This window comes from Ochotona curzoniae, unplaced genomic scaffold, assembly GCF_017591425.1.
Source record: "Ochotona curzoniae isolate NIBS_2020 unplaced genomic scaffold, NIBS_Ocur_1.0 scaffold_4506, whole genome shotgun sequence".
In the NCBI taxonomy this organism is placed as follows: Eukaryota; Metazoa; Chordata; class Mammalia; order Lagomorpha; family Ochotonidae; genus Ochotona; species Ochotona curzoniae.
Window position 1 is genome coordinate 45,744,024 of NW_024467119.1, and position 27,319 is coordinate 45,771,342.

At 41.6% G+C, this 27,319-nt stretch overlaps 1 protein-coding gene across 2 annotated transcripts in view; it reads left to right on the forward strand.

Annotated features, from left to right (window-relative positions):
- The first annotated feature begins 2,100 nt into the window (after nucleotides 1-2,100).
- PRSS12 (serine protease 12) overlaps nucleotides 2,101-27,319 on the forward strand; it is a 66,578-nt gene continuing 41,359 nt past the window's right edge. The window contains exons 1-4 of one of the 2 annotated variants that reach the window (XM_040967246.1): nucleotides 2,101-2,636; nucleotides 19,819-19,957; nucleotides 22,572-22,750; nucleotides 23,614-23,764. In XM_040967246.1, coding sequence (XP_040823180.1) covers nucleotides 2,141-2,636; nucleotides 19,819-19,957; nucleotides 22,572-22,750; nucleotides 23,614-23,764 — 965 coding nt within the window. In that variant the 5' untranslated portion in view covers nucleotides 2,101-2,140. The remainder of the gene's footprint in view (nucleotides 2,637-19,818; nucleotides 19,958-22,571; nucleotides 22,751-23,613; nucleotides 23,765-27,319) is intronic. The other variant, XM_040967247.1, reaches the window with a different exon arrangement.

Consider the following 27,319-nt stretch of genomic DNA (forward strand, 5'->3'; position numbering starts at 1 on the left):
CAAACTGGCCATACCCAAACATATATTTATCCTTCATTTTCCTCCATGAGTACAATTTTTAAAAACAATTATTTTTATTTGAAAGACATAAATAAATAAATAAATAAATAAGCCTTAAACAAAAAGTGGAGTACCCAAAACCTGAAACTACTACCATTTGGGATGCTAGTTTCAAGCAGAGGCTTAATTTGGTGTGCCAAGGCACTGCCCCACTTGTACAGTTTTAACTGTGTGTTTTAAGATTTATTTATTTTTATTGGAAAGTCAGATATACAAAGATGAGGAGAGACAGAGAGGAAAATCTTCTGTCCGATGGTTCACTCCCTAAGAGGCTGCAATGGCTGGAGCTGAGCCTATCCCAAGCCAGGAGCCAAGAGCTTCTTCCTGGTCTCCCACATGGGTGCAGGGTCCCAAGCATTTTCCAGCCCACAAGCAGGAAGCTGGATGGGAAGTTGGGCTGCCAGGATTAGAACCGGTGCCCATATGGGATCCCGGCAAGTGCAATGTGAGGACTTTAGCCACAAGGCTACCATGTCGAGCCCTTAACTGTGTTTTTTAATCTAGGAAAATATCTGCAAAAAGCAAAATAATGAATAAGAACATCTTGAATAAATATTTGACAAACTACTGGGTTTCGAACTGTCTCTTTGATCTACTGCTCTCAGAGGAAAAGTCAAATCCTTTACTAACAAGAGTGCGAAAAACAAATCAAATAGGATGATGCACAAAAATTTTTAAAATACTGATTATTTAGCGCTGGGAGTAGAAAATTCACATAACAATAAACAATTAAGTTTCCTTTAAGGCATATGATACTGTGGGGCAGGATTCCTCTCCCACGATGGAAACACAGTCAGGCCAGAATGTAAAATAGTAGCTTCTTTATGGGCTTCCTTTCCATTGTTCCACGTCAGTGGCAGCAGAGTCAGGCACAATTCAAAGCAGAAACTCTAAAGCATCCAACTCCAGTGACTTCTTGTTTATCCTAAATCAACATTTCTGGGGGTGGGGTGGATGAAGGTGGAGGAGGGTGTTGCAAGGGCCCTACCATACATAGCTAGGGTCAGATCAGGGAAATGTAGGCAGCCAGGAGGAGCTGACTTGGGAGAGGCAAACCGGCTTCTCCTAAGTCCTTGCAAAAGCAGGGCAGGTGTCAGTGGTTGGTTGGATTTGGGAATGGAATGGAGGCTGGGACGGATGCAGCCTCCTCTGGTTAGAGGAAATGTGGCATTAAGGAGAGCCTCAGTGAATCCCAATAATAACCAAACAACTGGTGCTATCCAGGGCACCCGGTGGAGAGTGGGAGGCAGGAAGGAGAAGGGCTCAGGCTCCTTTTCCCCTCCAGTCGGCTCAGGAATTTAATTTCAGCCAATGTTGACTGGGACGCGGGGTTAAGCCCAGGATATCAAACTTACTCAACATGGCCTTGTCCTTCAAGCGTTTGCAGCTGAGCGCAATACCTGGCACCCACTTCGCGGGCTCTGACTACGTTTGTCCAGGCAGTTGTCAGGGGACATTGCACTTGATTCCATCCCCGCAGTTCTAAAGCCTTCCACAGAGAAAACAAAACTACACGGGGGTGGTGGAGGGAAGATGACGCGGGACCGGTGCCAGACGTGGGAGCCGCCAGACGCCCGGGCGGTGGTGGTGTTGCCTGTGGGCAAGAGGCACCCAAGCCCGGCCCCCAAACTGGCACCGCGAGCCCGGGCAGTCCCAGTCGGGAAGTGGGAAGCAGGAGCGGTGCAGGGGTCCAGTCCAAGTCCCACTCCGGCGAGACTGCGCGCCCGGCGCCCGCAGCCAGGGGGCAGAGTTCCGGGGCTGCGCTCGGCCGGCCACCTGGGGGCTTCGGCCCCACCGCTCCGGCCCGAGCTGCACCGCCTCCTTCCTGGTCCTCTCCGTGACCGGGAGCTGGGCTGAGCTCAAGACTTGCCCGCCTGTCTCCTGGCGTAGCGGCAGCCAGGGCGCAGGACTGCGGGACGCGCGGGGCGGCGCGGCGGGGAGGGCGAGTGCGCGCAGGCTGCGCGCGGGGGCTGGAGCTGGGCACCCGAGGGGCGCCGCGGCTCCGCCTCCTCTCCCACCCCTCCTTCCTCAGACCCCAAGGAGCTGGGGAGCATGGACCAAACCCCTCAGTGCTGGCACCATGACACTCGCCCGCCTCGTGGTGGCTCTGGTTTTAGGGTCGCTCCCCAAAGTGACCAGCTTTGAGCCAGTCGTCAGGTATCCCGGCCACCGCCTTCCGTCCTCTCTGAATACCAAGGACTCTTACGTCCTTCCTGAAGCGCAGCAACCACTGAGGACGCCGCCACCGCTCCTGGTCCCGCGCTTCTCGCGACCCCCGCGGGCGCTCCCAGCCCGGCGCCTGCACGCCCCTCTCCAAGCTGGACACACGCCCCGGCCACGTCCCGGCGGCTGCCCCGCTGACCAGCCGTGGATCAACGTGACGGATTTCGGCGCCCCATGTCTGCTGTGGGCAGAAGTGCCACCCTTCCTGGAGCGGTCGCCCCCCACGGGCTGGGCTCAGCTGCGAGGACAGCGCCACAACTTTTGCCGTAGTCTTGACAGCGCGGGAAGCCCCTGGTGCTTCTACCGGGACGCCCACGGCAAGGTGGACTGGGGCTACTGCGACTGCAGACAGGGTGAGTAGCCTGAGGGCAGCGGTGGTGGCAGGTCGGGCTTGGCAGGGAGCCAGCCTGGCATGGGTGTGCACAGGGGTGTGTTGGGGAGGGTGGAGTGAGGGACTTGGATTTGGGCTAGGGGTGTGTGAGCTGTTGGTCACCGAGTTAAGTGTTTGAGCATTTTAAGTTTCAGTTAGCAATGCGCGCTTCCTGTGAAGGTTGTCAGGGGAGACGGTTTCGATGCCAGGTGCTGCACTCTGGTTCCTGGGCATGTATGTCTTCTGGTCACTCTGTGTGTGTGTATGTGTGTGTGTGTGTGTGTGTGTGTGTGTGTAGGTGTTGTGCGGTTGAAGTGCATTGTTTTTACATTCTCTGGATCTCCAGCTTGCTCTGAGAGGATTACTCTATTTCTATAAAAGACACTGCAAAAGAAGACAGTTAACTACTTGTTTTGGAAAGTAAAGTATTTAATCAAACGGAACAACCAATTACAGACCTTGGTTTTGGAGAAATGTGGTAACATCTTTGCATGAATCCCACTCTTGACCTTTGTGTGAGGTAAAATCCCCAGACCCGAGTACAATGATATTCACATCCTGGGGCCCAATATGGCAAATACTAAAACTGAAGGAAAACAAAGGAAAAGGCAGTGGGAATTGTAGCTCTCAGTACAGAAGCAACTTGCTTTATCAAATGCAGTTTTCAAGAATGCCATTGTTTCACTGCACATGTTTGTGGGAAATCCAGACTAGTTGGAAACATCTGAGGATAAAGTTGTTAAATGTTTAATTTGGTTTGTGGCGATACAAGCATCACATTAATAAATAGAATCAATGTAATCTGCTTTGGAACGGTGCTTCCTTTGGCGATGTGATTATGTTTAACGTCAGACACCCCCCCCCCATCTTTAACAACTGCAGAAAAAAACTTCATGTCTTTCAAAGTTTGAATTCCCCTCCAAAAACAATCCCTGGCATCTCTCCACCCAGATTGGGGAGTGGGCATTTTGTGAGCTGGAACCCTGGAGCGGGTGGTGCGTTGTACCTCCTGGAGGTAATTTGGAGGTTAGCATTCATAGTGTCATTCTTTTCCTACAGAGACTTTATTTATCTCAGTCTCCCCTTGCATTATTGTTTTGAGTTAAAGGAGAATGCTAGGAAGGTTAAGATCCATTATCCTTCACTGTGGAGAATGAAGTCATCGCTCTACTGGCGTTTTGTGGACAGAATGAACAGAATGCCAATATGGCTATAAAAAATGGGAGGTGATATCAAGCACAGAACTCTAGTATGTCTCACTGTTTACTGGAAGAGATTCTCTGCAGCAAAAAAATCTCATGTCTAGCTTGTACAGTTTCTTTTATTATTCTTAGCTTAATGTGTGGAGAAAGGTGAAGTATTAAGGGAATAAATATGTAGGAAAAGATATACAAATTCTTCCTTAAATCCAAACACATAAGAAAGGAATTTATAGTTTTAAAAAAGTATCGTGATCTGTAGTTGTGTTTCTGACACATCTTTTGGCTTAATATTCCAAATAAGGAGAGTAACTTGTCCTTATTTTTCCTACTCTTCTACTCACTTTATTTGAATAGAAGTTTAAATCTTGTCAGTGCCTTTATGCTCATAGCAAACTCACCAGACAAAACCTCAAACACTGCACAATAGCTGTATGTGCTTTCTGGAATAAAGCAATGGAACATAAGAGAAACAAAAGAAACCACCCAGGATGGGAGATAAATGTTCTCCCTGCCACCAGAGTAGAAAAGTAATGTGCTGTGTAATAATTTAATGATTTCAGCAGCCTCGAAATTTGAAAAATGACTTACTCATTTGTTTGAAAGTCACAGTTATGGCAGGGTAGGGGGAGAACTTCCTTTGGTGGTTCACTCGCCAGAAAGGCTCAGCCGGGCCAATGTCAGGAGCCTGGGACTCCCTGTGCGTCCCCTCAGTGGGTGGCAGGGACTCATGTACTGGGGCCTTCTACTGCTGCTTTCCCAAGTACATTCATAGGGATCTGGATGGGAGGGAATTGCCAACAGCACTGTAGTCGGTGCTGCTGTGGGTTGCTGGCCTCACTGGCAGGCGCATCACCTGGCCCCTAGCAGATTGAATCTTGATGTCCCATGCTTTCCATTCTTCATTAACTCTTCTACATTGATTAGGTAAACCCACATTTTTGAGACCAAATTCTAAATAATATGGCTTTTTCATTCCTACATTTTAGGTAGGGGAAGTGAACAAAACCTTCACCAAATGATGCCAAGGATATTAAATTGTGATTTGAAACATTGCTGTCTGTTTTGCCTCTGCTGGTAGCTATGCAGTGTTGGGCAGAACTCATAAATCTTACAGCTTCGAATTTTTCTCATCTGGAGAAAAGCAGATTTTGAAGCTATTCCAAGGGCTTTCCCAGCTCTGATATGTCCAGAAAGGATGTGGCATGGTAATAAAGGCAACAACACCCTGAGCCTTATTCTGTGCTTGATGTTGGACTAAGCATTTCATAGGTATTTTCTTATTCTCACAGTAGCCTGATAAGGGACTTCATAAATTACAGAGATAAGAATATCAAAAGACATATTACCAGGAGTGTAAAAAACAGTTAGATGTGTACAATTTCACCAATGTTCCTCTAATTTGTTATAGACACATGAAGAAATATCTGTGTGTAGGGGGGAATACTTATTTAATACCTGTGAACTAGGCTAAAGGAAGAACAAAAGGTATAATGATCATGATTTCTGGTTTCCTATGCTTTAAAATTTTCCATTTTTTTTTTTACAAAGAAAAAAAAAACAGGCAAAAGAAAAGAATAATATACAGTAATGAGATCCTGCCTTTACAAAATAAGCCAGCAGGGGCTGGTGCCATGACTAAGCCTCCACCTGTGGTGCAAGCATCCCTTATGGGTGGTGGTTCAGGTCCTGTTGGCTCCGTTTCTGATTGAGCTTTCTGCTGATGGCTTGAAAAGACAATGCAGGAGGCCATTGTTGTTGGACCCCACGCCTACATGGGAGATCTGGAAAAATCTCGTGGCTTCAAATTGGCCCAGCCCCTTCCTTTGTGTCCATTTGGGGAATGACAAGATCTACACCCCACCCCCTGTCTCTTCTTTCTTTGTAACTCTGCTTTTCAAATAAAAATAAATAAATCTTAAAACAAAACAAAACAAAACAAAACAAAAAAACAGCAACACCTGGAGCAGTACATCTGGTTGCATTGAGAGAAATGAATGAAATTGGTGTCTCCAGAGGGAGAGCTGGTGGAAGCTGCATTGAAGAGACAGGGTAGGGATCTCAGGTGAGTCAGGGCAAGGTACAGATGCTCCAGTGGGTCACATGTCAGAGAGGAGAAACAGAGCTGCCTAGTCCCTCATTTCATAGGACTTTATAAATTAGTGATAACCATTCTGGACAGTAGTACTGGTAGAATCAGTCCAGGTTGACCATGTTCATAAATAAGCACCAGAGTCATCTAGAAGCTTGTTAAAGTACAGATTCCTGTGACTATCCTCAGAGGCCCTGAGTAATTCCCAGCTCTGGGTTGAAGATGAAATGTACATTTCTAATGAGCAGGTTGATAAATCAGTGAAAACTTTGTCACAGTCAGGGAAAGCCCTGGAAAGGGCCTCAGAAGCCACTTGGAAGTGATGCTGTTGATGAGAATTAGCTGAGCACAGCATCCTCTGGGAGGATGCAAGAAGACATGCTGGCGTGACTTTCGGAGTGGTTTAAGAAAATAGCACCGGTGGATATTACCAGTGTGGGGTGATTATGACAAACTCGTTCACCATAATGTGCTAATGAACTGAAAGTGAATCAGTTGGATTTTCTCTTTGTTTTTTCCAAATTTCTACAAGAAGAATTAACAGGCAATTGATTTCCCCAGCAATACTTTGAGATACGTAGGAAGAGCAGTCACTTTTCCAGTTTTGAGTGATATAGCAGATGAAGCAACTTGCCTGCTACTGTGCTAGGGATGCCTAGTTTTCAAACTGCTGAGTGGAATTCAACCCTAGATGGCTGATGACCAATACATGACACAGGTAGAACAAATGACAAAGTGCAAATAATTGAGACTTTTGTCAGGATGATTCTTAGCTCTGGCCTTTTGCTTGTTGTGCTGATCTGTTCACACGCACCTACCCGCCCCACAACTCTTGACCAAGTAGGGACAGTGCACATGTAAATCTAGCACTGTTGTTTACAGGCTGGTCTCTTTGAAGTCCATCTGTTGTATGAAGACAATGTTTCAGCAGAATGCTGCCTCCCTTTTGTCAAATGCCTTATGTTGATTCTGTATAGCAGGTGTTTAAAACTTTTTTTTTTTTTTTAGCAATTCCAGATTTTACCAATTTTCTGGATGGATGTTTAAATCAATTTATCTTCAGACAAAGTTTGGATATTATCTGGCTCTTAATGTGTGAGGATTATTTTTAAGAAGAAACTAAATATTTAGTTATGGCTTTTTATGAGATGTTGCTCATGATTGTACATACTTATGTGGTCACTGTTGTGTGTGTATCGAGGTACCTTTGCAAAATAATGGAGTTTATAACAGTGAAGGCAGACTTAAATATTAGCATTGAGGTACTAATCACAAGTACCTTCATTGATGGCTGCTGAACATTATGCAGCTCCTACAACAGTCATGGAGACTTTATAGAGATCATTATTCTGCTAAGGGGAAAGGTGGATACAGTATTATGACTGTAGATAACCATGCTGTGGGTAGTTTGGAAGAGAAAACAAATGGTAATTATGGATTTGAATATGGGAGTGGACTTGGGTCATTTTGTCTGATTTTGAAGGCAGTGAGTAGAAACTCTACTTCAAAATGACTGAAACAATGGCAAGACATGCTGTTCATATTACAAGAAGCCCATCTGATGGGCAGACGCCAACACTGAATAGCTGTGTTCCTCCACTGTTCTTTTGCCTCCCCTGCCTTTCAATGTAGGCTTCACATAAAGATAGAAGAACCTGCCAAAGAGAGAGCCTTCTTTATGATGTCCGTTTGTTTGGTTTTGAAAGGCAGATAGACTAAGGGAGAAGGGAGAGAGGGAGGGAAGATAGGGCAGGAAGGAGGAAAATAGATGGATGTAGAGAGAGAGGTAGATACTTTCCATCATTTGATTTACTCCCCAGATGCCCCCAAAGATCCTCAGCTTGGCCAGGCCAAAAGCCAAAAGCTGAGACCTCCTTCTAGGTCCTCTAATATGGATTTAAAGGGCTGATGCACTTGAGCCATTGTCTGCTACCTCCCATGTACAAGAAGGAAACTGGATCAGAATGGGATTGGGAACCAATCCCAGGTACCCCGTGTGTGATGAAGGTACTCAAAGCAGGCGTTTGGTATCCCAAGCACTGTTGGGTAGCCAGGAAGTTGCACAATGTGTACCCCAGGTAGATCTTGTTGAAAGTGCAAGGAAACTTCTCTTGGAATTTATCTAGATTTCCTCCCACATTTTGTTGGTCAAGACTAAATGCCTACTACTTCCTGCTGCTCCCTGAGAAGGATTGTCCATCTGTCATTGATATCCTAGATTCTGTGATATCCGTGATTCTGTTGGCAATAAGGGCCAAGGTAGTTCTTGGGAGAACCAATAGGTTTTGCTAGGGAGTATTGTTTTGGTTCATCCTCATATTTACAAAATTTAATGAAATATAAAAATAAGTGATTTAAAAAGTACTGCTGTACAATGCTACCTCAAATTTTAAAATCCCTGTTTAGATGAATAATCTTTAAACATTAGTTTGGTTTTAATGCTGGTGAAAGCTATTATCTTGGTTTAGGATGTAGTTTGCAGGCTAATTTTAACAAATTTGTGTCTGAAGTGAATACATGCATAATTGTTGGAAATATTGACATTAGATTAATTGTTAGGTAACCATGAAGTAAGTTTCAAGTTTCTTCCCCTGTAGAAATGAACAAAGAGAATATTCTGAAGCCTCTCTGGGTAATACATGCTTGGTTGTGAACAGCTTGGTTAAGCTGGCCTTCTACGTGGTTGACACACTGTGGTTAGGAAGTTAGAGGATGTTTACTTTTGTCTTTTTAGCAGCTTATTTTCTTGGGCAGTCCCCTCCTGGGGCTTCCTGAAAATCAGTGTAAGAACATCAGTAGAGTTGCATTGTATGCAAAGTACCATAAAAATGAGATCCTCCTCACCCTTCAAAGCCACACCTGTACATTCAACCTGGATATATTTCAATAGGAGGGGAGACAATGGGTGGGAAATACTTGTGTGCATAGAAGGGCAAGAGTAGGTTTTCTTCATTAAATGCTTACTGAACTGGCGTTAGGTACAGGATTGACAAAAGCAGAATTAAAAGTCACCTGAGACCTTTGATCGAGGGCACCCACTGTCTAGCTGAGGCGTCAGAAGAATACTAAACATTGCACTCCTCAGTGATATGTGCTCTGGGAGACAGATAAGAGGATTACAGCTCAGCTTCAATTTCATCAGTCAGTGCTACGTAAAAGTCTGGTAATGCTGTATTGTTTGCTTAAGTATAGATGGTACAGTGACGTATGTATACATTGTTGGCACACCCTGATTAATCATGGACTGAGTATTATTTTCATGATATTGTAAAACATTCTAAACTAAGGAATAATTAATAAGCTGTATAAATTCCTAAGAAACACAATATAGATGGTTAAAGTTGCCTTATACAGAGGATGTACTTTCATTTTGAACTAGACCAATGTATATTTTTTCTCAGCATCTAAAGTATCTGTATGAATAATAAATGAACAATTAATATGAATTATAGATGTGAACTAATGGAGAAAAACATAATTTGATTGGGTATTGGTTCAGGATGATGTTCTGTCTATTAAAACATGACATTATTCCATTTTGACATAGGTAAGTTGGGATAAAATCTATTTTATCCTGAAAAGTTAAATGACAAATTATTTAACTTATAAATAAAACAGTGTGCCTTAGTACTGTTAAATAGGGCATACAAAAAAAATTATTAAAATTTACCTAGTATTCCCCATTATATTTGAAATTAAACTGACTATACCTCCACTCAGGTTTTTTTTCTATGATAGTGTGACTTTTTTAGTGTGTTTTATGATTAAGACAGCAAATGTCCATGTAATATATTTTCCCAGTGTTCCCTTTGTTGTAAAATGTACATAATATTTAACTCAGTGTTTCATATACATACTAAATTCGCTAAAATGCAATGGCTTTTTCTGTATTTTTGGAAAAGCTCTTAAGTTGAAATTTCTTTATCACTAACAAATTAAATTGTTAGTCAAGGATTTTCACAGTGTTTGATGTTGTCACCATGCATTCTTTCCATTATACTAGAAAAATAGAAATAATTAAATAATTGGTGTATGATTGTGTTTGTGTGTGAATTCACTAACAGATTTGTGTGATAGCATGAAATTGTTCTTTTGCTCTATATGAAGCTGAGATTTTCTACAAAGTGTTACCAATTCTATTCAGAAGTTACTACCAGATTGGGTTGTTGTTTTTGCTATTTTTCCCTTTGTTTTCAAGTGTGTGAATGCCATATTGCAAAAAATTTCTAGTTGACTGACTAAGCAGGTGACTTGTTCCGTTTGTTATATTTTGGGATGAGCTGGACTTACAGAATTAAAGTAGCTGCCCTATTTGGTTCCTTTCTTGCTATTTCTCTTAGGTCTCATGGATGTCTAGGAAGAGCAATTTTTCTTGTGGTCTAAGGTGGGGGATGCCACAGAGGCTCTGTTTCTGTGTTAGGGTTGATGTAATTGGTTCCTCAGACTGAACTGCTGAGACCGCTGAAGCTTTGTGGTCTCTGGGTGCTGGAGGCTCCAAGTCCAGGACCAGAATGTCTGTTTGGTGGGGCCAGCCTTTTCCCCATCTCCTTTCCCCCTCCTCCCAGCTTACCTAGAGAAGTTTCTGTGCTGGAGTTCTCTCCTAACACATTTTAGTCCCTTGGTTTGTGGGACTCTAACTTCTCTGTTTACATGGCAATACCTGCTCCCCACCCCCGTTTGTGTCTTTGTGTCCAAATTGATCCTTTGTTTAAGAACACAGCAGTCAACCATTCTGGATTAGAGACCACCTTAAGCAAATATCTGTAGCATGAATATGTAGAAGTCTATTCCCCTTATAAAACTAGACATGTATTGACACAGAAGAAAGATAATGATAGGGCTTGGCATTGTAGCATAGGGGTTTAAGCTACCACTGCAACACTGGCATCCCATAGTCTCATTGTGCTTTTTCTGATCCATCTCCCTGCTAAGGTTCCTGGAAAAGCAGCGGCAAGGGATCCAGCTGCAGGAATCCCTGTTACCCAAGTGGGAGGCCTCATAGAGTTCTTGCAACAGGGGCCAGCTTGATATCTGTTGTTGCCATTTGGGGAGTGAGCCAGAAGATGGAACATGCCTTTTTTTCTCTCTCTCTCTCTGCCATGCTCCCTTTCAAACACATAAACACATAAGTCTTATAAAATAAAAATAATCATAAAATGAATGTCAGTTAAATGTTTCGACAAGGAATTAAGATATTAGAATTCTAAGCATTCTTGTTCACTTGCCCTTCCTTACCTGTAAAATCACCCACAGCAGTTAATCTTTTGCCTTTGGCAGCCATTCATGTCCTGAATTCTGGTAGCTTCTCTCCATGACATGATTTCATGCATAGTATTACAGTCCTAGACTTTCTTCCTATACATTTGTCATGCTTTGTGTAATTAACCTATAAAATCTGTTTGGATTTAAATTATTACTCTCACATTTTTAAGGTACTGGTATGTGGGATAGAATAGGTTCCATCAACTGGCATTTGAGAGACTTGGAGACCATGTAGTTCTAGATTTCGTAGGGTGTGGTCCAGAGACATTCACTGTGGCTTTGAGGATGGACCATGGCAGAATATTTGGCTGGAATAAGAATGGATAAAGGAAAGAGGAGAGATCAGTTCTTGAGACTAATAGAGCAGTATTTTATCTAACAAAGAATTTGGTTCACCATTTACACAAAAACTTTTATTGCTAACCTAGCAGCAGAAATTAGTTTACTTGATGGAGTTTTATAGATTTCATTTCTATTACAACTTTGCTTTTCATTGAGCCAAGGTTATTTCCCTTTCTCCATCATGTAATTGGGTACATATAAATTTGTACAGATGTATGTGTGCACACACACACAAAGTACCCTCACAGAGTTGTAGAGCCTATGAGAAGACATCAGCCTTCCCAGAAAGATCTCTCCTGTTCTGGAGTGTCCAGGAACTCTTCAAGCTCTCTTGGACTTCTGCCTGCCTACCTTAGTCCTGTTTAGCATTTGGTGTATTTCAAATGCAGAGGAGAATGCCAGCATGATATGAGGCATAATATATCAACTGTATTTGAAAGAGCAGAAAGAAGGGCAGAGAGAGGAAGAGAAGGAGGGAGAGGGAAAGAGGAGAGAGAATGAGATAGAAATCATCCATCCACTGGTTCACTTCCTAAATGGCTGCGATAGTGGGGACTAGACCAGGCCACATCCAGGAGTCTGGAACTGAAACTGGGTCTTCCACATGAGTAGCTGGAGTCTGAGTGCTTGGGCCATCACCCCTGTCTCTCAGAATGACCAATAACAGGAAATTGGAATGTGAAATGTAGTTGAGACCACACCTTGATGTGGGATGAGGTATTTTAATCAATTAACCCAAAGGTAATTACAGTTTTGTAAAACTTAACCGCATCAACCACTGTTGAGAGTAAATGTAAGAACTAAATTAGAACAATGGGAAACTCAGGTTCTGCCATGGGGTTAGGGCAAAAGCAGCGAACTGCAGTGTGGCAGATGTGGGGGGTGCCCCAGCCAGGCTGGACCCAATGCTGGGCATTCAGGCCAAAGACACTGCTGCTACAAGGTGACCGAGTCCTAGGTTTGGGGTGGCCAGTGTGCCTATCAGGCGCACGTCTTTGCCTGTTGGCTGCTCAGCGGCAAGCTCTAGGGTTTTTAGGATATGTAATTGCTGCCTAGTGATACACATGGATAAGGCCAGTGTGAGTGTAGGTGAGGGATGAATTCTGGGTGATTCCCAGCAACAGTCATGGAACTTGCTTGCAAGCATGGGGATTGAGACCTGGTGGTTTGGAGGGGAGAGTCCATGAAGTCTATTTGGGTCAGGCTGATTCACCAGCCCAAGTGGAAATCCTGACATGGGCTGTTAGCATAGAGTATCACTGACTGCCACATACCATTCCACACAAAAGCTATGGATGGGGGCCTGCCTGGCTGAGTGGTGGAATAGGGGACGGATCAGACTTGGTAGGGTCAAGACACTAACCAGCACGCGAGAGAACCAGGTCCAGGGGTAGATTCTCTGGGGGGGAAGTGTGGGCAAAACAATGTGGAAATACAAGTCTTACTGGTTTGCTCACAAGCTGGGGTGGTGATGGGCTGAGCTAGGTGTGACCATGGTACCTGCCATCACTTACAGGTAAAGGAACCAACAAAGTCTGGGCAGGTCAAAGCAGCAGCACCCAAATGTGCATCCTAAAACAGGATGTGGAGTGGGCCAAGTGGCAACTAGAAGGGGGCGGACCAGGCAGGGCTGAGCAAACCTAAACTCAGAAGTAAGAACCGAAATCAGGATGGAGCACATTCATGTCAAGCTAGGCTCTTACACCGACTGGTCTGCATGAGCCAGGGAAACTAGGACACAGCATCAAAGGCAAAGGCTGACAGATGAGGGGCTAAGTCAACTGGGTCAGAGCAACCACTGGCAGGCACATAATCTAGGGCTGGGCATAGGCTTGTTTGGGGAGCTGTAAGAGTACATCCTTGTTGGGTGGGGGTTTCCACAGGAGAGTGTGGGGGCCAGAGTGGGGGCTTTGTTCTGGTCTGGATATGGCTGCAGTCTCCCTTGGCACAAGTGTGGACCTGCAATTGGACACACCAGACCAGGCTAGACTCCAGCACCATCTGGTGCTCTGAAGAACCAGGGTAGATGTAGGATGGACTAGGCTAGGTCTCTGCCTCTACTGAGCCTTGTATGAGAAGTGTCTGGATATGGACAAGCCTTGGCTGGGCTGAAACATCCAACAGTAAGAACCTGAATGGATTGAAGGCCAGAAAGGAGGACTGACCCATGTACCCACCAATATGCACAAGATCTGGCATAGGAAGAGAGATTCTGACGGAGCAGTTTGGGAAACTGCTCTGTTGGTAAACAGTCACTGCAGGTGAGCACAAGAACCACGATAGGGAGCAACCCAGATCAGGCCAAAGGAAGATACCAACTGGCATACATTTGGCATAGGTCAGGGGCAAGTTGAGGTGAGCCATACCAGATGTGGCCACAGAGCCCAAACAGCACATGTGAGAACAAGGGAGGGAGGGGGCAAAGCCAGCAGGGGGAATATGGGCTTCCTGCTGGACAATAACTCGCACTGGAGAGCATGAGTTGAGATGGGGGCAGACCAGACCAGGCAGGGCTACAACACCTGTGGGCCTCACGTGAGCTAGATCAGGGAAAAGCCAGATTGGACTGACTGTTTTGAGTGCTGCAAGCAAAAGTTAGAGTGGGTGAGGGTTGGTTAGGCTTTGCCACAGCATCAGATGGCAGAGGCTGGCACTAGGGGCTAATTCTGTCAAGTTAAACTCCAGAACCACCTGGAGAGTGCATGATCCGGGAGTGGGAGTGGCCTAGGAGGGAAATAGTGGGCACTTCCCTCATGGGTTACCACTCCCACTGGAGAGTATGAAAACCAGGACAGGGGCAGGGGTGGGTAGCCAGGAAGGCACCTGCCACTATGTGTGTGGGCTGGATAGTATGTTGGTTGGGTTGAACGAGGCTTCAATGCCCATTGACATATACGAGAGCTAAATGGGATGTGGGACAGACTGAACAAGTCTGTGGTACATACTGGCATGCATGGGAACCAGGAAAGGGGTAGGCCTGTTGGTGGTTATGGGGAGTTGCCCAAACTAGACTGCAGCTCCTACTGGTTTGCATGAGGACTGAGTATGAAGTAGGCAGGATCAGGCTGAACTACAACAACCATCGATTCATGTGGAAGACAAGACTGGAAATAGAACTGACCCAGCAATTGCAACGACCAGCATATTAATAAGCTAACTGGGGCGACAGGGTGACAGACAGTGTTGGACCCTGTACTGGCAAGCACACACAAGAATCAGATCTGGGACCACCTCAGACAAAGTTTCTTTGGAGATCCCTCCAACTGAACTGCTGATCTCAGAACCCCAACCATGAAGAGAGTATGTCAGCCAGTGGATTTTGAAGAGATTTCATTGCAATTGGAATGGCAAGATTGGCAACAATTCAGAACTGCTGATCTATCAAAACTGCTTGAGCAGGATCCTCGGAGTGTGCCCCATATCAGGGATCTGGGATGGGTGGAAGGCTGGGTGGAGCTTCTCCCTTTGTTTCTCCCCTGACCCCAGATACAGAAAAAAAAATGGTGATATTAGTGTTGGGAAAAAAAATAATTGCACTTTTAACTGACAGAATTAAGAAAACACTGAAGAATACCAAGTTTATGCTGAACTGTATTTTCATAAATGTATGTCCTGTATTGCATCTTATTAAACTATAAAATGTTTAAAAAGAAAAAACAAACAATGGGAAACTGTTACTTTTCTTAAATATGTATTATATAAAGATTCTTGTAAAAGTTCATGGAAAAATAAAAGTGATATTTTTATTTTGGTACAAAATATTTTTTAAATCCTAGTTTTTTTCTAAGATGCATTTTTATGGACTTTTTTAAGGAACTCTTGTAAATTTTGTGTTCAAGTTTTTATTGTTTGAGAACGTGTTATTTTGCAGATAAAGGTTTTTTTAATGAGATTTTTTTCAAATTACTTCAGGATTTGGGGCCTGGGGTGATAACGTAATGGTTATTGTCCTCCCCTTGCACACTTTGGGATCCCATATGGACACTGGTTCTAATCCCGGCAGCCTTGCTTCCCATCCAGCTCCCTGCTCTTGGCCTGGGAATGCAGTGGATGATGGGCCAAAGCTTTGGGACCCTGCAACTGGTAGAAGTTCCTGGCTCCTAGCTTTGGATTGGCTTAGCTCTGGCTGTTGCAGCCGCTTGGGAAGTGAATCAGGGAACAGAGGATCTTCCTGTCTCTCCTCCTCTGCATATTCGCCTTTCCAATAAAAACAAATAAATCTTCAAAAAAAAAAGACTTGAGGAATTTTTTTGTATATTTACAAGTCATTAATACATGCTTACTTTGTGTCTAGGATTACCTGTCTTTCTCAGAAATTTCTGTGGCTCTCAAGAAAAGGTGGTTTGGACTGTTGGTGCTGGGAGTAGAATCTGATGGAGACTGGTCATTAACATACAAATTGACTCCGTAGAAAGACAAATATTTGTGTTCATTTGTTGAAAAAAAGTGGATTAGCTTTCTCCACTTCTTGCCTTGTAGCAGATACAACTGAATGAATCCAGGCTTTCCCAGCATGATTATAGCAATTAAGAAAGGATGGTGTTGCTGATAGCCTGCAAATGATTTCCTGCTCTGTCATGGTCTTTATAGTGTGAAGGTCATAACAATGCCTTGCTCATTGTGTTCTTCTCATATCTGAATGCCTCTGGCATTTAGGTGGTATGAACATCATTTCTTCTTGGGAACGTTCTGAGTTAGGTACTGTGTTGAATTGCAGAGTAATTATTTAACATGCACAAATAGAGTTCCAGTTTGTTTTCATTACTAGAGTGTTTCCCCAGCCCTTTTGATGTGAGTGAGTAATCTGGTGGTGGTGAAGGAATGAACAATAACAAAAGCGTAGTTTACATACCATTTTATTTTGTGCCCATTTTACTGGAGCAAATGGATTATTTGAAAACAAAAACGACTGACATCTGTGATATACGTTATATTTACTATCTATAGGAGTATTGTCATCGCAAAAGAACATTCAAATTCAGTTGAATTCTTTTTAGTTCTTTAAAAATATCTTACAGGTCACACTTGTAACGAAGCTAGAGAGCTTTGATCATTGTAATGAAATGCCTATGGTAAACTACTTCTGGGGGAGGGGGTGTATTATAAATCATGGCTTTGGGGGCTCACAGTCCACCATCAGCATCTGGTGATGGTGGTCCTGCTGGCAGAGTCCTGAAGCAGCTTCAGGATGTCACATGGCCAAGAGGAGTGTGCCCTCTGTCTTCCTTTCCTCATAATGCCATCATGCTTTAAAATTGGGACTTCACCTTGACAAACAACCTGACAGACAACCTGATCCAATAGAAACCCATGCCCAGGTTTTCCCGAATAATCAGGAGTTAACAATACCATGTTTGCCTCTTTTATTATTGGAAAGTCAGATTTTACAGAGAGAACTGGTTAACTACCTAAGTGGCCACAATGGCCAGAGCTGAGCTGATCCAAAGCCAGGACCCAGGAGCTTCCTCCAGGTCTCCCACTTGGGTGCAGGGACACAAGGCTTTGGGCCATCCCCTACTACTTTCCCAGGTCATAAGCAGGAAGCTAGACGGGAAGTGGACCATCCAGGATACAAACCAAGCCCATTTGGGAATCTAGGGTTTGCAAACTGAGGATTTAGCCATTGAGCTATTGAGGTGGGCAGGACACTTAACATTTCTTAAGGATGATGATGTGGGAAGTAATTGTAGTTCGTGCTTAAGCCAATACAAAGGAATGAATGGCAAATTTGTGCTATCTATTCTTTTGGGAAAACTATTATAAAGCCATCCATAGTCACTTTGATATATATAATATATATTAAAATTGTATATAATGTATACATAAGATATATATTATTTCATAATATATAAAAAATATATATATAAAGTGGCAGAACTTCTTAAGGATTTTATTCCTTTACCTAAGAAATAAAAGTCATTATAGATGATTTCTATATGGAGTTTTATGAAATAATTAAATTATCTTTTTCATTCCATCTTTGCTTAAGTGTCATGTTTGTCACCTCCCTACTAGTACCTGCCCTGCATGTAGTTCCAATTAGAAGGGAATGTAGGCGCTTGATCCCCATTTAAGGGATCCGTGTTTAGCCTGTTAATACTTATTATGTTATCTTTCCCTGGGTGCTTGACCTTAAGTTTTGGCTCTTTTATTTTATTTTTTTTTTATTGTTGCTTACATTGTATTATGTGGTACAGTTTTATAGGCACTGGGGATTCCCCCCACCCCTCCCATACCCCTCCCCCCATGGTGGATTCCTCCACCTTGTTGCATAACCATAGTTCAAGTTCAGTTGAGATTCATTCCTTGCAAACACATGCCTAGCATAAAGTTCTGGTACTGGCACAAAGACAGAAAGGAAGATCAATGGAATAGTATAGAAGCACCAAAAGGGAACCCACACAGATACAGCCAATTAATCTTTGACAAAAAGACCAATGACAGTTCAAGCAAGTGGGAAGGCCTCTTTAGTAAATGTTGTTGGGACAACTGGCTGATAGCCTGTAGAAACAAAAAGATAGACCCACATCTATCACCATACACTAAGATCCAATCTACATGGATAAAAGACCTAAACCTACATCCAGAAACCTTCAAACTCTTGCAAGAAAATGTAGGAAATACCCTGCAAGACCTAGGAGTAGGTCCCTACTTTCTAAGAAGGACACCAAAAGCAATAGCAGTTGAGAACAGAATAAACAAATGGGACCTCATCAAACTAAGAAGCTTCTGTACAGCAAGGGAAACAATCAACAAAGTAAAAAAGCAACCCACAGAGTGGGAGAAGATCTTTGCACACGATATAGGTGATAGGGGGCTAATTTCCAGGATATGCAAAGAACTTCAAAACAACCAAAAAACCAAAACAAACAAGCCACTCAAGTTTTGGCTCTTTTAAATATCAAAAAGAGGACTCAGCATGGTAGCCTAGTAACTAAAGTATTCACTTTGTAACCGCCTGGGATCTCATATGGGTGCCAGTTTATATTCTGGCAGCTCCACTTCCCTTCCAGTTCTCTGATTGTGGCCTGGGAAAGCAATCAAGGACGGCGCAAAGCCTTGGGGTCCTGCACCTGCATGGGAGTCCTGGAAAAAGCTGGCTCCTGGCCTCAGATCAGCTCCAGCCAGTGGGGTCACTTGGGGAGACTCCAGCAGATAGAAGATCTTTCTGTCTCTTCTCTCTGTGGATCTGACTTTCCAATAAAAAAAAATATATATAAAATATTTAAGAAAAAAAGAGGCTATAATATTTTAAGTAAATAAATAAATTAATAAATCTAATTGTAGACACTGGATAGCTTAATGCAGGTGATTTGTAACCAATAGTCATTTCAGAAACTTCAGTAACCATACCAAATTACCAAGTGGATGTTCTCCTAGCATTAGGCCAAGTTTTCAAAACTAACACAATTTTGGCTCATTGATTTTGTAGTTCATGCTATAATCTTTTGGGTTTTTATGGCTATTGCTTGGGGTGTGTTTTTTTTTTTAATTTGAAAGAGATGATTGGGGGTGGAAAATAGAAAGACTTTCATCCACTGCTAGCCCCCAAATACCTGCAACAACTTGTGCAGGGCCAGATGGAAGCCAGGAAGCTGAAATTGAATTTTTGTCTCCCATGTGGGTGGCAGGTACCCAAGGACTTGAGCCCGTTGTCCCTCCAGGTACACAGTAGCTGGAATCTAGAATCAGTAGGAGAAGTCGCAAACCCAAGCACCCTGGAATGGGATACAGACATGCCAAAGTGTCTTAACCACTGAGCCAAATACCTGCCCTGCTGGAGTTTATGAGTGGAATGAGCACTTTATTCTTTGTTAATAAGTGAACAAATCAAGTAGATGCAAGATATGATAGAGCTAATTACAGCTAATTTTTAAGCCAAGTGTTTCACCTGCCTGTGTTTCTTATTGGTGATCTCAAGTGCTAATGGGAAGTAATGCATAAATGATAAGAACTTCATATGTGAGATGATCTAATATTTTGGATGCAAGATCCGATATTAATGTACCTACTTATTTTTCTGCTTTTGAAGTTACAATTGTTTGCTTAGATAAGCAACTGTAGTCCACACACATTAGAGTATTAGTATGGCAACCATAGAAAGAAGAGAATTCTAAATCCTCAATGAAAGAAGCTGCACCTAGTGGAAACTATATCATTCTGACTGGATCTCTCACCATTTAAGCGTGAAGAGCGTTTTAGCATAAAACTGGCTCAATCTATTTGAATTACTTGTTTTTAAATGGCATTGATATTCTCTTCCTCTCTAGGATCAGTACGACTTCATGGAGGCAGAAATGAATTCGAAGGCACAGTGGAAGTGTATGCAGGTGGAGCCTGGGGTGCCATCTGTAGCAGCCACTGGGATGATTCTGATGCATCAGTCATTTGTCACCAGCTGCAGCTGGGGTGAGTTCACATCCCTGAGCAAGCCAGTCTGCAAATGTCCAAGGATGATGTTGGGCACCTGCCAGGTCTGTGGAAAGGTTATGTCTCTCTTCCTGTCACTTTCTTCATCCACATTTTTCACAAAAGAGAAATCCAGAGGGTCTTAATTGGAAAGAATGAAATTTCCTGTTCATATGTATTTAATAAATTACTACCCCTGCTGAACTAGGAAATGGACGAATGCTAAATGGGCAAATATTAAAAGCATGTCTAAAAAAATCAAAACAAAACACAATTTATTCATTTGAAAGGCAAACAGAGGGCTCTTGCATCTGCTGGTTTCCTCCCTAACTGCCTGCCGAGGCTGGGAGTGGGACAGACTGAAGCCAGGGGCCCAAAACTCAGCAGAGGTTTTTCCCATTTGGATAGCAGGGACTTAAGTACTTGGGCCATTTTCTACTGCTTCTCAGGGAAAGCGTATTTTCTTCTTTTTCTCTGACAAAATAATTGTTTAGGCCTGGGAATCAGATAATTTGATTGTCAAAATTATAGTCTCTCAGTAATCTGCACAGCCTTAGTTAAGTTGCTATTATTTGTTTTTAACTTTGCATTAGCCATCCACAAATTCTGCTTCTGTAGACATGAAGGCGTGCTGTGTCCCTGTGCTCTTTTACTTGTAGTTGATGAGGGGTGAGGTCCCAGGCTTTAAGTTTCTGCTCTGGGGAGATCCTGTGAGAGATGACAACTTCCATCAGCTCCTGCCTTATCTGACCATCCCAAGGACAGCCAGGCAGGCACTAATGTAGCTTATAACCCTTGGAACTGTCTTGCACAGACTCCTACCAGGTTTAGTGTCTTTAAGACATGCTATAAGGGTTCATTAGACAAAGAAGACTCTATATTAGAACAAAATCTATATTTTTTGTTGACATTGTTCTTTTTTGTTGTAGTTTTTGTCTTAGTATTGATAGATATGTTTTTCCTTGCTCTTGCCTTTAGAAAGTATGGAAAATATCTTGTTTTGGAAAACCTCTTGTTATGAAAATGCAGAACTAAAGGCCAAAAACAGCTTTGTGGTTTACAGATAGTTTGGCTTAATAGTAAATGAGTGCTAATTATCTGGTATGATGATACAAAGTGGTAGGGTTTCGATTTGCCAAATTCTTCCTGTGTTTCCATTGGGAACATTGAAGAATGAGAAATTTGGTAAGGCTAACCTGGGAAGCCTAATCTTTGTTTAGATTTTGGGTGCTTTTAGATAGGATTAATGAATTCAATTAAATTTAGTTAATTACTCCTTTGATGGGGTAAATATACTGTAGGATATAAGAAAGAGCAATGGCAGAATCAATTAAGTGTTAAGGTGCTTGGAGATGTTAATTATTGATTTTATCCATGTGTGTTTAATTGACAGTAAATTGTAGGTCATAAAGAATGTTGATTTGATGATTTTCCTTTGAGGCCCCTGAGATTAAAACTCTGTGCTGGCAAAAGGATTTTCTTCCATGTCATATCTACATGTGCTTTTATTATGCTTAAAAATCAAAAAGCAATATCCTTTCTTATGAGACGTAAAGACGGCAAGAGCACTCTAGTGGCGGTATAAACTGCAGGGTGTTTATGTCTTTTGATTGATGAAAGAACATTTGTAAACCACCATTCTGCAGATGTAGAGTTCAGATAAGCCAAGGCCATTGCTTAGATCATCTCCCAGTGGTCCATCAAACACACACACACACACACACGCACACTCTTGCACAGTAGAGAAGAGCAACTGACTCAGTTCATTGTATGAGGACATATTTCATATTTTAAATATAATCCAGATGTTTACTGTTTGGATGGAAGCCGTAGTCATGGATACAACTGTAGAGAGATTACCAGATAAATCAGATAAATGATTAATCTTTTAACAATTTAATATCAATTTGTATACGTCAGAGTTTACATCTAAAAATATGAGATTAGATTTGTGGGGCTTCTGCACCTAAGTGGGAAATCCAGAAAAGGTTCCTGACTTCTGGCTTTGGACTGGCTCAACTCCAGTCATTGCAGCATTTTGGAGACTGAACCAGTGGATGGAAGGTCCTTCTTCTGTCTGTCCTCTGAGTCTGCCTTCAAATAAAAATAATAAATCAGTAAGGTTTATTGATTTTAATTCAGTTACCTCTTAATACTGTAACTCAGAGATGGTGATAGCTATCATTTTGAATATGCAAGCCTAGCATATTCAGATTGGCAAGACTCTCCAGGTATCCAGATTTCTTGTCTTGTACATTCGAAGGCAGAGCATCAGAGAGACTTTTAGCTGAGTTCAGACCAGAATCTCAGCTTCCCTGGGGCTTTTTGACACTCTTCTTGCATTAAGCCACCTGGGCTGGCTTTTATAACTGTGGTACTTGTGCGTTTTCTTCCAAATCAGAGACTAAAGAATAAAATAATGGATAAACTGATGGCTACAGGTGAACTCAAGTTCTCACCTGATGTTTTGATCTCCTTGAAATAGGTGATCCTGTGTGCTCCTTTTTTTTTTCACATTCATCTTTATGGATTTTTTTTTTTTGGAAGTCCAAAAACTGCGATACAAAACTTTGCCTGCATTTGATAAATCTAATCTAGCTCACTGTACTTCCAGAGGAAAAGGAATAGCCAAACAAACTTCATTTTCTGTACTGGGCCTTATTCCCGTTTATTGGAGCAATGTCCGTTGCCGTGGAGATGAAGAAAATATACTGCTGTGTGAAAAAGACATCTGGCAGGGTGGGCCGTGTCCTCAGAAGATGGCAGCTGCTGTCACATGCAGCTCTTACCATGGTGAGCATACATTTTATTATTGTACTTTTCATTGTGTTTTAAGTATGATTGCAGCTGATAAGAATGTCTTACTTAAATTGGTTTCATAAGAAGTTTAAATGCTGAAATAAATCTAAATTATCATATCCTATTTTCAAATCTTTGGTATGAACATATCTAACAACATAAATTCTATTTGACTTTCAAAATAATATCTCATTTTTATCCTAGGTTATATAGTTGCTTAAAGAAATATTATATCCTATATATGTAATAGAGAATCACATACAATACAATATACAGGAAATACTAAGAAATAAGATATCATGATGAAATCAAAATGGCAAATATTTTGAAACTAAATATGAAATACAGGAAGTACCATACAATTTTTTTGTATTTAGAATGTATTTCAGCCATGATAGCATTGTTTTTCTTTGGGTTGTGGAGAACATATTTCTCAAAAATTGGATGACTGGGTTGGATAATGGCTTTTGGTGAACTTCATATAGTAGATATGGTTAAGTATGGTTAAGCCGTATGGTTTAAGTATGCAGATGCATATGTTCACCTGAGCACCAGTAATATCACCAAAAGATAGCTTGTTTCCAGTAATCTGCAGTTTTTGAGTATGCTTTTTTTGGTTTCTGAAATTGTTGGGGAAGATCGAATTTTAGACTCTTTTAATGGCTAGTTCTATGAAAATAATTCCATTTATTAACAGGTCGCGATTACTGTAATATTTGTTAGTTTTAGATGTGTGTGTCTTTATCACTGGTATAGCTAGGTTTAATTACTGACAGTGTAGAGAAGTGGATGGCTCTGATCTTATTGGCCAGTGTAAACGTACAGGTCTCGTTTGTTTTGCATTTCACCATGCACAGATGCAGTGCTCCCTGTCATTCGCCTGGTTGGTGGCAGCAGTGTGCATGAAGGTCGTGTGGAGCTCTACCATGCTGGCCAGTGGGGAACAGTCTGTGATGACCAATGGGATGATGCAGATGCAGAAGTGGTCTGCAGGCAGCTGGGCCTCAGGTCTGTTTTTATTGTTCTTGTTTTGTTTCTATTTTTGAAAAACTAATTTTCACACCCAAAGACAGGTGCTGCTTGTTTCAATGGTACATTTCCTTGAGCGAATAGACACCAACACCTTTTGATACTTGTCCTAGGCGAGGTTCTCTGAAGAGCACTTCCATGTAGGTTTCTCCTGCTTGTGTGTCTGCACAAGAGTGATTTTATGTCACTTAAAATGCAAAGTTTACTACCTTTCCATGGTTGTCTTTATATTATTCCCAGGTAACAATCAGCACTGTCAACTCCAGTTACTTAAGCGTACCATGATCCATCAGTTGTTAGTATGTCATTAAAGTTTAACCCCCATTCTTCAAATATTATCTAAACTTGTGAACTTTGCTTCTTTATTTGTAGGAATGTATTTAGAACAAAGAATGTTAGTGTTTAAGGGAAGTAATTCCCGTGGAAGACAGCAGTGTGAAATCAGCTTTGCTTGTCACCTAGCTGGGATTGTTCTGCATTGCTACAATTCCAGATCTCTCATTGTTGCATTTTTACTGCAGCTTCTTGGTTAAAGTATTTTAAAGTAAAAGGTGACATTCTAACATTTTGTATTTAAATACTTCAGAATGTTTCTCTTAAAACTGAGAATATTGACATTATGGGAAAAATCCATCAAGGGGTGGAAAATGGGGGGAGGGGAATCCCGGACTATACAAAATTGTATAATTTTCAAAAATTAAAATAAAAAAAAAAACTAGGAACATTGTCCCAAAGAATCCTTATCTTTATCACAGCCAATGTCATTGATAATCATTGTTAACATTGTACATTATCCTGTCATATTCAGATTTTCACAGTTGTTCACAGTGGCACTGATTGTCTGAAGCAGAATTTGGTTCTCCATCTGGATGTCATTTCCCTTAAGTTTCTTAATCTGAAACAGGGTTTTTTTTTGTGTGTGTGTGATATCTACTTGTTGAAGTTGCGCTAGAGAAAATCTCTGAATTTTTTTTTCTTCTTCCTCCTGGCATCATGTCGTTTACGTCTGTGGTTCTTGTAATTCCTGAAATTGGAGATTAGGCCAACATGCATGATTAAATCAAAGCAACCTTTTTTTTGACTAGAGATCACCCTAGTGTTGTCTTCTCATCTTGTCTCAAAGCAGAGAATTGCTCTGGTTTCTGCCACTGGGAAAGCCAAGCTGAGCACTGGATTATAGTGATATTAGCTTGATTCTTCATTGAAACATTTTAAGTTGTACATCTGTAACTAATTTGGGACAGGGTTGTGTGTTGCACTCCTGGCAGTGCTGTTTAGCTATATGATCATTTCCTTTAGATGTACCAGGAATAGTGAAAATCAGTTCTTTTTGAAGAAACTAATTTACCATTGTTATCTTTAAGACTGGATTTTTAAAAATGTTTGTGATTATCAATTTCAAGACCAGTTTTTTCTTCAAAATTCCTGGTGTTGCTATCAGAAGCATCAAGGTGTTAGACAGAGAGCTTGTGGTCTGGACTGAAAACCACTCACATTTGAATCCTGTTTTTGAAGTTGCAGAACATCTGTTAGTTACAGTTTTCTCCTCCATAGTTATTTGCTAATTTATAGGGTTTCTGTGTTTGTAAGGGTTAGCAAATGTAATGTGCATTGCTTTCAGGATCAACCTACTTAGAAACTGTTATATTTAAAGACATTTTAAAGCATTCAAAATTAACTGAGCATCTGGCGGTGAGATCATCAAACACTATTCCTCTATTCAAAACTTCCATCTAGTTCTCACTATCTGTGCACTTATAGTTTGAAGAAAGTCTAATGTGTATATACAAGGATACTTCAAGCAGTTCATTGATAAATAGAATTAAATGGTAAGGTTTTTTTTTGTGTGCAAAGCCTTACTTGCTGGAATGGGAAATCTTGAGACTCAACTGAACACCCATTATTGGGGTTTTCTAGGCAGAGACACTATGAATATGAAAGTTGGAAAACCACAGATGATTTCATATTAATAATTAAGAAATTTATGTCTTCTGAAATATTAGGAATTTGAAGAGTAGATTAGTTGCATACTTAATATTAGTTGTTGTGATATGGCTTATTCTAAGTTTAAACAATAGCTATTTTATATTAATGTATTTTAGGGGGAAAGGCCAACTTCTGTTTAGAAAAGATGATAGTCATTTATGTTGTAGAATTCATTTTTGAGAGAAAAAATATCACTTATAATAAAAAGTTCTTAAGAGACTTGCTGACCTTAGTCTGTTATACAGAAAGAGTATAAAGATAGAATCACAAGGAAGTCTATATGAATATTGCACACATATGTGGGCTAATTACAGTTTCAGCATCTCTTGTCAAGCATCTGTTCATTGTAATTTTTTGTATGGAGAGACCCATTTTTGAACAAGTGACTATAAGGGAAAATAGCTCCACGTATACCAGATAGCAAAGATCCCTCGCAAGCCTTTTTAACAACCAACAGGCTGGTTCTGTAGGCTTTAGTGTTTAACATTAACACAAATGCTCTGAGCAGACATTGTTCGTTTGCCTTTCTTGCATTTGATTTGATAGTTACATCATAAATAGTTGAATGATCTTCTGGAACTCTTCTTTCACTACAGTGTGTTTTGTTTACTTAAAAGCTGAGTACTTGAAGATGAAATAGTTTTTTAATGGCACATAGTTGATAGCAGGCAACATAATTGTTCCTTGTCTGAATGTATGATTTATTCTTAAGCAGATTTCGTCACAGCCTTACTTACTTTGTTGAATCCCCAGAGGGAGGCTACATCATGCATCCCTGGAGTGGTAGTTAGAGTCTCTTTCTGAGACACTGTCTTTGTCGGCCCTCATCTATTCATGGTGTATGCCTATTTTGGTAGCTGGCGAGCTTCCTAAATACAAAAGGAATGATTGTACTTAAGGTTTTTAAATTCAATTACCCCAGAAGTTGAAGAAAGATAGGAAGCTGGAAAGGAGACAGACAGATGTTAGAAAATTGAATAACTTGAGAATTAATAGGAACCCGTTAAAGTTTTAGGTGGAGATGTTTTAGCGTTCCTTTGCGTGCCTAACATTAAAAGTGTTTCCTCCTGCCCTTTGAAACTCTTAAAAGCGCAGCAAAGAACTGTGACATCATATTTTATTGTGTAATGTACCATACTTTACATAGGCTTTAAAATTTTTTTGACATTTATTTCCGCTTGCTTTTTGATGATGGGGGAGGTGGTGCTATAAAATGATCAAATGGAACATTATTATTGTGTAGTCAGAATGACTAATATTCTGATATAAATTACTTTAAAAAAAATTTGTGCATTTATTTGAAAGAGTTATAGACCAGGAGAGAAAGAGAGAGAGAGAGATCTCTTTCAGAAAAAAATCTCTCTGCTGGGTCACTCCCTAGATGACTTGTCCAGGTTGAAGCCAGGAACGAAGAGCTTCGTGCAGATCTCTCACATGGGTGTCAGCTACCCAAACACTTGGGCCTTCTTCTGCTGCCTTTTCCAGACCATTAGAAGGGATCTGATCAGAAGTGCAGCAGCTAGGCAGGAAACTGCTGCCCATATGGGA